Genomic DNA, 12,305 nt, shown 5'->3' with positions numbered 1-12,305 from the left:
CATTATATTTGTAAATAATGTATATTTTAAAAATTTCATTCCCTTGTGTGGCTGCCTTGCATGGGTGTGTGTGTCACTATTTGCACCTTTCTGCTTTTGGAATCCCATTTAATAAATAAGACAAATATAACAATTCTTTAAACTGCACATTGAAGTTTTATGAGACATGTGACTGTGTGCAAGGAATGGCAGCAAAAAATAAACAAAAACCAGGTCAATTAAATTTTTTGACACACAAAACAGCCATAATATTCAGGTATACCTTCTCTTCAATTTCTTCTGCAAGTTTTTTTGCAGTTACTATAAGTTGCCATACACCAAGAATGAAGTAAAAAATAAATTTAATGATTACAAAATGGTGTGTGATGTTCCATCATCCTAAATCAATGTATATTAATTAATTAACACTGTTGGAATCAATATTAAATTTTATTGGGACATATTAGTTTACTGGCTCAATTACTGATACGGTAATATTATTGATGTACTATATTTAATAATGACCCTTTCACCCCTAGACCGGCCAAAACCAGCCATACTTAGTATTTTACTCATCAATAGGGAACCCCCAGGGGTCAATGGGTTAATTAATAGACTAAAAACATTTAAGATCAATGGCTGCACATTTTGTACATTTTCATCCTCATTTAGATAAATTTACTTTATTCTCTGCAGTGAGATAGTAACTTACCACAAAAGTGAGCAATGATTATGAATGAGTATGAACTGCCCACATCAAAATTAATAAGTAGTTAATATTGTGTCAGAGTTCTATCACAAAGTCTGCTTTGCCTTTAATTGCCCTTTTGATTTTAAACATTGCACAGAAGACAAGACCTGCTTTATGTATTTCCAGACATCCTAATTTTAATTGTACATTTAATGTGGGTGTAATTTTACATCTACAAATGGTCAAGTGAAATTTTTACCTCCCCAAAGAGAACTCATTCAGAAAATTTCATTTCAGTACAACCTACAAGTCTGATGGCAGTGACCTCATCATTCGTCACTATTAAATAGATTTCCTAAGAACATCAACATCACTTTTGAATAATTCGCTGGTAGCATAAATGATGAAAACAATGAATACTTACTATGGCTAGACTTAATGGAGTTACCATAGATCAAGGACATAATTATGCAATAAAGTAATAAACTGGAACTTCATTATTGACTCATTTTAGCATATATTATCAAGCATGCCTTCCTGATCAGTTGATGTATCTAAGAATAATGTTTTGGTTCCGTTAAATGAAAGTTCTTGAAATTTTTAAGGTAGTGACTATCTTGAGAGTGTTTGCACATGAGATAAATGCAGTGAACCAGGTTGGCCTTATACACATACACAAAATAGCGGCTGGTATTAAGTTTCTGTCGACGTATCTGCTGAGATAAGATGTTCTTTCAAAGGACTGAGGACATCTCATAACTCTAAACGATCAATGAAAGAAAGTGAATGAAGTGACATACTTCCTTCCAGCGCTGCATTCAAGTTGGATAAATCGAAGCCTGCCTGCTCGAGGCATATATTTCGCAACCACGTTAGATAGTACTCCCTTCCCAACAAAGGAATTTGGCCTTTGCTCGGGTCTTTTCGCACTTTGAGCATTTGTTGTTTACTTAAATGGAGAAAAAAAGCTAAAAAGTATAAAAGCTGACTCGAAGCAAATTCAGAGAGGCCTTGCTTCCCCGAGCAGACTAAAAGGGCTGATTACAAAAAGCGTAACGAAAGAAAAATTCCCGCCGACTAAAATGCCCCTTGCAGAATCTTTCCCTGTCACGTAAACTATAAATGACCACCTTCAACTGGCAGAAGCTATAGAGGACGATCGAAGAAGCACAGGTTGAAGTCACCGCTTCGAAAGCCATCTTTGTTTATATCACAGCGCGCGGTTGGAAAACTGGATACTACAATTTTCAACAGCCAATCAGACAAAAGTCTCCTTTGTTCATCGGACCATGTCGAACATTGAAAGCTCGACAGAAATCGCAAATATCAAGTGCAATAGAATGCAATTCTGCGTTAGGACTCCCTATATCAACAATACGGACAGCTCCTTGGTTGTCAGAATGCCATTTAACTGACTTGCCCTGAATTCGAACAGAATCCTTGAATGACGTTAAAGCAAAATGTACAGCTTTAAGACCCTCCATGTAGAGCTCTTTTTTTGCCTCGCATGGACTCCACATGCGGTGCTTCCTCAATGCCAACAAGGTAAGCACCACAGGCTACGTTACTAGCATCTGAAAAGCTAAGTAAAACAGGCCCCTGATTAGGCACAATAGCTCTAGAATTAAGGCCAACGATATTGTTTTTCCAGAAAAATATCTCTCAAAGGCAGTCACTATGAAGCCCGACATTGAACCGAGAATCCCATGAAGATCTGGAGTCTATGACTTATAAAGAAAACGGGTCTTAAGACGAGTCAAATTACCCAAGACTTGTGACATGCACATAATATGGCTTGCGATTGAGGCACAATCCCGAGCCGTAACGTACCGAGCGGATTGAAGAAATCTGTCTAAAAGAGTAATAAAATTGGAAATACGCCTGTCGGTAATAAAAATCGAGCCAGAAACAAGATTCCAATGCAAACCCAACCATACAAGTAACTGATCCCATAGTGATTTAGTGGAATTAGCCCCAAAACGTGCACATGCATTATTTAGCGATGTCTGCACAAACAACGAATGCTTCCTGGCAATTTGCAATGATTCACCATTGCCACACCCGTCGTCGAGAAACAAAACTATTTTGATGCCATTAAAAATCCAAAACCTAACAAGGGGTCTAAGGCATTTGGTAAAAATGTAAGGCGCCAAACTAAGACCAAAAGGGAGAACCGTAAAGCAAATATATTTGGCAGTAGCGGAAAAAACCCAGGAAAAACCCCAAAATGTCTGATGGTTTGGAAAAATATCAAAATGGTGATAACCAGACTTAAGACCAAAACTGAAAAGCAAGGAGTACTAATAAAGCGGATCCGATAACCGAATTTGATAGTATCAGTTACAATATTATTGGCGCCAATAGTATGCCAATAATCAAGCTTAGCCTTAAGTCTACCCTTAAGCACAGGCGATGCAGAATTATGTTCGTATTCAAATAGATTATGATCATAATCGAAACCGACTAATGAACTAAAATCTCTTTTTCTAAAATAAAAAAATTAAAAGTTGGAAAGATACATAGTATATGAGTATAATAAATTTAAATAAATACTTAACTTGTACGACAAGTTCGCAAGTGGTTTTTATTTACCTCGAACGTGGTTTTTATTCACCTCCAACGTTTGAGGGGAAACCAGAATTTGACTGGCCAGACCTTGAGGACCTGAGTTGTGAACTACCCCGGCACTCGGACCTCCAATGACCTTGCTGACCGCATGCGAAGCAAAGGTCGCTTGGATTTGGTTGCTACTTGGTGTAAAGGAGCGAGCAGAGGACCTGAAGACGAATTGAGGTTGGCCAGTTGGTCCCACAGTCGTGTTTAACAATGCTGTTTCCGCGTCCACTAAATGCCTTACTTAAAAAACTGCCACCGCAGTCCCGCAGTCGTGTTTAACAATTCTGCTTGTCTGCAGTGGCATGGAACAGAAAATGATATTCATAATTCTGTTCCTAAACCGGGTATTCTGCAATCGCTCCTTAGCTTCCATTTTGCTGTTCTGTTAACTGCACTTTTCACGAGATCGTGTGAAGAAGAAAGAATTTGTTTACTGGTTAAGCCTGAGCGCTCGTCTCAGTGATTGAGTCTAAGCACTCTTAGCTTTTATTTTGCAGTTCGGTTAACTACACTTTTCATGAGATCGTGTGAAGAAGAAAGCACTCGTTTACTGATTAAGCCTAAGCGCCCGTTTCAGTGATTAGGCCTAAGCACTCTCGTAAGATTTTAGCTTTCACGTTGCGGTTCGGTTAACTACACTTTTCACGAGATCATCTTGCCCTTGAACAATTTTCATTCATCTACTACGGGACTGTGAACCGCGAAGGCAGTTCATTTTACTCCTTGCCTTTTAACAAAGAAAGAGGAGAGACCCTGGGGACAAGATTGTCATCGACTACGAGACTGCGGACCGCGGTGGCAGTTCATTTTAGCGGTAGCCCTTTAACAGTTTTCATTCAACGACTACGGGACTGCGGACTGCGGTGGCAGTTCATTTTAGTGCTTGCCCTATAACATTTTGCATTCAACGACTACGGGACTGCGGACCGCGGTGGCAGTTCAATTTAACATTTTGCATTCAACGACTGCGGGACTGCGGACCGCGGTGGCAGTTCATTTCACTGCTTACCCTTTAACACTTTTCTTTTCATTCATCGACTTCGGGACTGCGGAACGAGTTGGCAGCTTTTTTAAGTAGGACATTTGGTGGGCCGGGTATTCTGCAATTGCTCCCAAAACTGTGTACACCAGATGCCAAACTTAAACTTGCTTGAGTTTCATCGCACTTATCCGAGATAAGAGAACTTGTAGAAGATGGTAAATCAATACTGGCTAAAATTTCATCAGAAATATCCGTATCAAATGAACTCGAAGCGGATTATAAAATTATGTTTCCTACAGTGTCATCAGGAATATCTGATTCAAAATCCCACAGACGATTTGATACAGTGATCTTGGAGGGTACCGACCACCTGAACGATTTCCAATTTCTCCTACGAACTTTGTCATCCAAAAGTTTATAGACACAGGAGACATGTGTGCGATGTCAACGGTGAAATCCTGAACTTCTTCCACCTTCCCGTAGTCAAAGCTCAGCGACTCATTTTCCTCTAATTTATTTGAGCGAGCACTTTGCCACTCCTCGAATATCTTTACGCTTCATTTTGTACTATTTCGTGTATTTTGGGGAGTAGTCTCTTGCAACCAAGCTGCTTCTTCCTCTGCATTTTTCGGCTTTTGAAAACGTGATCCGTCCATATTGGCAATCACTTGCGAATGAGTTTAGCATTCCCTGATCATTTCATCCCGGGCGAATTCCCTTCGGGAAGCAAATGAAAGCGTGCTTTTCCTTTCAGAAGCACAATTATACAATATTCGCGCCCGTATTGTACCGGATATAAAATGCCTCGCCTTCAACTCGACATTGTATATCCGATACAATACGGTCGCGAATATTGTATTTAGTACATATGATCGAGCCCGTTCTTCCCCAGATGTACATGTAGTTTTGAACATGATTTACCCAGATTGGTAATTAAAAAAATACTTCCAAGTACCCTTTAACGCTTATTAACGGTTATTTAGTAATATGAAGAAAGTCAGCAAACATGTTAATAAATTCGCATCACATTGATGGTTTCTGCAGTGTTACGTGCTGGAATAACCAAGAGATGTCCGCGAACAAGACATAAATAAAAAAACTCCCGAGTACGATATATGGCACGAAACAAAAGTGTGACAAGGAGCAGTTACCCCTTTACAACTATTATTTAATTGGTTGTCACTGACTTTTTCCTATTTCCTATTTCTATGTTATGATTAGATTTTTTTCTTAGATTCACTACATATGTTATGTAGGATTTTTGGATGGCTGTGGAGGAGTTCGTCGAATTTATCTTAAGGTTTTCCTTCTCTCGTTTTGCCGTTTGTAGTCTATCGCTAATGGTTTTACTACGAATTGCTTAATTGGTCGGTGTCTACCTTCTCGCGGTCCGGCACCCTTTATTGTTTAACTTGTACTAGCTTTGTGGCGATCGTAGGGGTCTGGGATTCGTGGCGCATCTTGGTCGTGAGGGGCTGATGTACGGTCTTTGTCACAAAGATCCTCTCTGACCAGGTCCTCTCCGAGCCGTTTAGCCCAGTGAATCTGATTTCTTATGGCTTTGTTTTGTTTTGTTTTTCTTGAAGAGATAGGTCCGTTCCCCCCTTCCCCTGTAGCATTATATTGTTCTTGTTTCTGAAAACGTTGAAGTGGTCTACTTTCGTAAAATAAAAGTTAACTTATTAATTTTTCCTATCTCCTGGACCCACTACAATTTACCCGGGACACGTGACACACGCCAATTGGGCAATCTCTTGTTCAACATAATGTTGCGGACCTCTCACCGTCTATGTCGGGAAACCAGAGAAATGATACTATGTTTTCACAGTATTGTACAGACTTCTTGAAACAGACTTCAAACACGCTAGTGCAACTGCAAATGCTCTTACTCAATCAAACCCACGGCTGTGTGTCACGAGTCAAGACTAGAGCTCTAATTTAAGAGTTCAAAGTTCTGTACTATAAGAAACTCACAGCATGAGCTGTTGACTATGTTAATTTTGCAGATATGAATGACACTCAATCCCTTGTTGATGGATAAAAGAAATCCGTAGCAGTTTCCTTGAGACAAGCCACCACTAAAAATTTATTTCCTTGACAATGAATACGTTGATAGCCAGGACAAATGGAAACGAATATTTTTGCATGCTAGGAACAGCAATTCAATATATATTCCCAGCAAGCGAGACGACTTAAGATTTCACATCCAGTTACGTAAAATTATGCTGAACACCCCAGCCAGCTCGATTAATTTTTACAAAGCGGCTTTTTTTGTCGAGTGGCCCCGCTGGGTACTCCTGTAACAACTACAAGTGCAACAAAAACGCCTGGAAGTGGCTAATAGTATTGAAAACTTGGAGTATAAATGTGGAATAAATTGAAACTAAACTTTTTTTTTTTTTTTTCAATGTTTCTTCATATCTCCAGCGCCCACTAAACACTTCAGCTAACAAGAGTAGCCTGGTGATTTTAATAAGTTATCTGTGTGCGATCATTTCAAACAGCACATGTCTTAAACATGGCCTGAAAGTGGGCAATTATGTAAAATCCGGCTATCCAAACTTTAAAGTGATCGGAACCGTTGTTCACTGCTTTCGATCTGCTAACATCAAAACCTGCTGGCATGCTACGGAGCGAGCCCTAATTTGCATACCCGTTGATTACGCAAGCCCGTAACAACGGGTAAATCTCTTCAGCATAAAATGCTTTCTTTCACCACAATCGACTCCCGATTCGTCTTGTTCGTCTTCTTCTTACCGTGCGGCCCACCTCCTTCTCATAAGAAGATTCTCGTGAGCGTGCAGTATAAGAAGTAAGAAGTGCAGGTATTAATATACAAATGAATGTGCATGCGTAAAAACAAACAATGTCTTTGCAAGCATTGCCTGATTTCATACGGTGGAAGCTGGGCACTAATTATCGGTTTTGCTGGACGGAAGTGCACTTCAGTTTGTAGATGGCAACTTGTACGAAAACTTGGCATTGAAATTGCGGCAGTTCTTTGTGTACGAATAACTACAGAGTTAAAAGAATAACGTTCTACACTTTGCCCAGTGATCCTGAGCTTCAAAAAGGATATAGGAAGGTTCTTATAAACGAAAATAATAACTGGAGAAAACATGTTATATGCAGTGGTCACCGGAGCTCGGAAAACGAGAGAACAAGAATCATTTGCCACACACAATTTTCAAGAAAGAACATGCTTGTTAGTAAAGGAAAATGGACTGTACAAAAATGACTTTTACATTAATTTGTGTACTTACATATATGATTCATATTCCAGTCAGTGCGTGAACATTACGATAGTAGACACGCAGGCACGATTCCGGATGACCTTCGCAATTCCTTAAAGGTGTTGAAGAAATGCCAGAACAAGTGTGATTGTCTCGTTAACGAGATGCTACTCGTTAAACAATTTCGACCGTGTTTAAATGCACAATCAGATTCAATTCTAGCTTATTCAAATTATTGACTCTGAACTCTTACTTACTCTTGAAATCACATATTTATTTAGTTTCCCTTGACAATGGCGCCAAGATGTCGCCGAAACTTCGGACTCTTCTATCGTTAGTTTTTGCCTGCATATGTTTATCTAAATCACTGATGCCGCGATTAGGATTCATATTTTATTACTAAATGCATGATATGCTGATAATTTACTTATTTGCTAGAATCCAGAGTATTGTATTACTATTAACAGTTTAGAATAAACTGACTTACCAGGCAGTTTCTGAAAGTGCTCTAAGGCTTTTTTTCATTGTAATTTTCTCTTTTAAAGTTTTTGTGTTGCTTTGCATGGTTTACATTTATATTACTTTCATCGACGTTGTTTGAAGTTTATATAACATCAAGATGAATCAAACTCTTTGTTCCCCTGAAAGCCCAGAGGGTAATGGTAGTCTTACTTGCTGTTATTACCAGTCCTCAGGTTAAGCCATGGCAATCAGAAGTGCTTTGTTGAACATCAATGTATCTTACAATTGTAGATCATTGTAGTTAGTCTAACTCATCTTAACAACTCTTGAGTTTTATCTGCACAAAATATTTTTGCTCTTGGTGTTGTTGTTGTTATTGTTGTCGCTATTGACATTCTGAAGTAGGCTGCCCCAGTGTGCAATTCTCTTGGTTGAAGTTGTTAGAATGATTGGATATCATTGAGGAGTGCCAGGTATCCTAAACCTCAGAGGGTGTTTTGGAGTTTTGCTCTAGCTGGCGAATTTAGTTTTGTGAAGTCATGTTCGGTTTGTGCTCTGTTCAAATAAGCATAAAATCCTGAGTGACTTTTTTTTTCAATTTCTCTAGAGTTTTAAGAAACTTCAGATTTGATAAATTGATTCTGCATTAAGACAGGCCATCTACTACTTGAAAGCTCATGGATGAAATATCTCGTTTCAGTCAGTCACTGTTTTCATTACTTACACCTCAAACTACAACTTTTTTCTTTGATTCACATGTCTTGCTGATTTTGCATTTCTAAATTATTTGCTGATATGACCAGCAGCCTTCAAGACAAAAGCAGCCTTTTATGTGTTATGAAGTGTTCCAACTGTAAAAGGATTACATGACAACAGAGACCACACTTTCCGACAGCACATTCGCAAAAACCTTTCTTAGGAACATTGTCGATGAACAAGACAGTTGCAGTTCGTAAGAACTCAGAACAAAAATTCTTTAGTATGCTTGACTTGATAAATAACTGACTAACATCTTTGAAAAACGTGTTGGTTTTCATTAGTCTTGAAAAAAACATTCGAAGAGCTTTGCCACATTGTCCTATCATTCCCTATCGTCTATTTGCCTGAGTTCTCGTGATAACGGCTATTGAAAGGTTGGAAAAGGGGGAAGTATTGCGTTTCCATCCAGCTGTTGGTAGTGGAATCTCCTATCTCGAAAGGACTGTCACCGTAAAGATCTTCTTGACAGAGATTGTCGAGCAAAGCCGGGTCATCTTTAAATGATAATAATTTTTGTGACAATCAGTTCACTCTTAGTCCCGGAGACCATTACAAAGTTCTCCCAAGTCTTTTGTGCTGAGCAAATTCAAGGCAATCATCATTTATTTATTTATTTATTTTTTTAATGCTGCAAAACCATTTTGGGCGAGTCTTCTTTCATATTTTCGCCATCTTTTCTCACTTCCGTCCGGCAAAACCGATAGCTAGTGACAGGCTCCCACCGTATGAAATCAGGCAATAGTCCCTCCAACGAAGTGTCTGGAGACGGCCCAGTCTCTGGCGAAAATATTGGTGCACAGAAAACAAACTAGTCACGTGACATCGAAGGTGCACGCTTCCAGCTGTCAGTGAAAGCTACTAAGAAAAGTATGCCCGGAGCAAACTGTTAAATATTTGGTCGTGGCGAGTCACAAAAGCCAAAATACCGGGGTTTTGGTATTTTTAAACTTCCCCCTGCCTCTGATAAAAGCAAAGAATGCTGGAGAAAGGCGTTATTACACGTAATAACAAGAGACAGAGTTGTCGACTCAAGTTTCCGAAAACAAAATGAGGAAGAGAATGTCTACATTTGCAAGAGGCATTTTAAGCCAGAAGACATCGAAATTCGTAAGTATTTATGTGGTTTCCACTTTTACAACTCGATTACAATCATTCTATGGTTAAGTTTCGAAGCTGCAATATTTGAGATTGCCGAGAAAGTCGACGTATTAAAACGTGAGCTAGCTTTATAATTACCTTGCAACTAAGTGCACTATTATTTTACACTTTTGAATGAATAGGAACTTTTCATACTTAGTGGTTCTATATTTTTATCTTTAATTGTAATTGTTTTCAGATGAAACAAGGAAAAATCTCCAAACTGGTGAGATTCCAACTCTCAATCTACCAACTAAATGCCATGCGAGTCAACAAGGCAGCGATTTGCCTTCTCGTAAATATGTTAGCCTAAATGTTGCATCTTCTTCAGTCTGCAAACTTTATTAAAAAAAAATGAGTGACTTCACAAGGCATATTGATAGCCTTACGCTGAGCGGCGGACTACATCAACACAAGGGGATGACAGTTCTGTAGCTCTCAGAATGTTTTTTTGGCGTCCATCATCTGCCAAAGTACCAGTGAATGGTAGACTCAAGCCTAGGGTTTAGTGTTTCAGTATATGGCTGGTTTCTCCCTGACAACCACCTTATTTACTTAACACAAAAGCCTTCAGTCAGATTTACAAGGGTTTTGCCACTGTTGTCAAATGTTCAAGAACTTCAGTTGTGTACTGCTCTTTCCAAGTTTTCGGATCATGAAATTCGGGATCGGTTATTTAATAGTAATGGCAGCAATTTCACTAGGAACCTTTGTGGCTTCCTTAATGGTTTTGACAACAGAATCCTTCTTACAAGAATACGCTAATACAGACTGTGAGAATATTCAGCAGCGACATTAGGATGAAATTTGGAATTGAGAAGTGCGCAGTACTGATAATAAAGAGAGGCAAGATGACACAGTCAGAGGGCATCACACTACCTGATGACACAAACATAAGATTGTTAAAAGAAAATGAAGGGTACAAGTACTTAGGAGTACTGGAAGCTGATGTAATGTTACACAAACAGATGAAAGGAAAGATCAAGAAAGAATATCTACGGCGCGTCAGGAAAGTTGCACAGACCAAATTAAATGGGGGAAATTTAATACGTGGGCAGTGTCATTCATTCAATGCTGGGGGGGATAATCGAATGGACGAAACAAGAGTTAAAGGAGCTAGACTGCAGAACAAAAAAAATTACTAACAATGAACGGAGGACTGCACCCAAGACACTGTGTTGCAAGAATCTACGTCCCCAGGAAGCAAGGTGGTAGAGAACTCATATCAGTAGAGGACTGTATAAACGAAGCAAGGGTATCATTGGAAACATATGTCCAATCGAGTGAAGACGAACTGTTGAAATCAGTTAGGGCAGAGGTTACTGGAAGTCAGGAAACGGCAACCAGTTTTAAAGTAAGAAGAAGGGCTGAAAACACCCAAGATTGGAAAGAAAAGCCACTACATGGACAATTTGTAAGAGAGACTGAAGACCAGAGTAATGAGGAAACATGGAGCTGGCTGAAGCAAGGAAGTCTTAAGAGAGAGACAGAAGCACTAATAATTGCTGCACAAGATCAAGCATTACGGACAAATTATATTAAAACAACCATTGACAAATCCCAGATAGATGCTAAATGTAGAATGTGCAGAGACAAAACTGAAAGTGTAAGTCACATCGTCAGCGGTTGTTCAAAATTGGCACAGAAAGAATACGAGAAAAGACATGATAATGTGGCCAGGGCAATTCACTGGGATCTGTCGGGAAAATGCGGGTTCCATCGGAATGATAAATGGTACAATCACGTCCCTGAGAGCGTAATGAAAAATGAGAACTACAAACTCCTTTGGGACTTCAGCACACGGACACACCAAAACATCGAGGCTAGGAGGCCAGATCTAGTGCTTGTTGACAAAAGCAAGAAAAGCTGTCATATAATAGACGTGGCAATTCCAGAAGATAGTGGAGCAAAAAAAAAGGAGGCAGAGAAGGTTGAAAAGTATCAAAATCTGGCCAGAGAATTGAGGAGGATGTGGGAAGTGAAAACCAAAGTCGTACCAATTGTATTGGGGGCTTTAGGAAAAGTGCCATTGCGACTGAAGGGCACCTTAAAGGGCAATCCCATAGGAGTAGACACATCAATTACCTTAATACAGAAGTCTGCATTGCTGGGATCAGCAAGGATACTACGAAAAGTATTGGAAATGTAAAGGACAGGGAAAAGAAACATTTTGGTGTTCATTGCCAACTTGTTGTTGCCCGACACCATAATTTAATCAGCTAATAATAATAATAATAATAATAATAATAATAATAATAATAACAATAATCATAATAATAATAATAATAATAATAATAATAATAATAATAATAATAATAATAATAGTAATGTAGGGATGTGAAATTCGTCAACCAAAAACCCTGCACTACGTCAGGTTATTATTATTATTATTATTATTATTATTATTATTATTATTATTATTATTATTATTATTATTATTAACTGT

The 12,305-nt window shown here is 38.8% G+C and overlaps 1 protein-coding gene across 1 annotated transcript; it reads left to right on the top strand.

Annotated features, from left to right (window-relative positions):
- Positions 1-11,006: 11,006 nt before the first annotated feature.
- Positions 11,007-12,008, top strand: LOC138010146 (uncharacterized). The gene has a single exon (XM_068857092.1). It carries the CDS (start codon positions 11,007-11,009, stop codon positions 12,006-12,008), a length of 1,002 nt encoding a protein of 333 aa, XP_068713193.1.
- The last annotated feature ends 297 nt before the right edge of the window (positions 12,009-12,305 follow it).

The sequence above is a fragment of the Montipora foliosa genome, chromosome 7, assembly GCF_036669935.1.
Source record: "Montipora foliosa isolate CH-2021 chromosome 7, ASM3666993v2, whole genome shotgun sequence".
Taxonomy (NCBI): domain Eukaryota; kingdom Metazoa; phylum Cnidaria; class Anthozoa; order Scleractinia; family Acroporidae; genus Montipora; species Montipora foliosa.
This window is presented reverse-complemented; position numbering and strand designations above follow the sequence as displayed.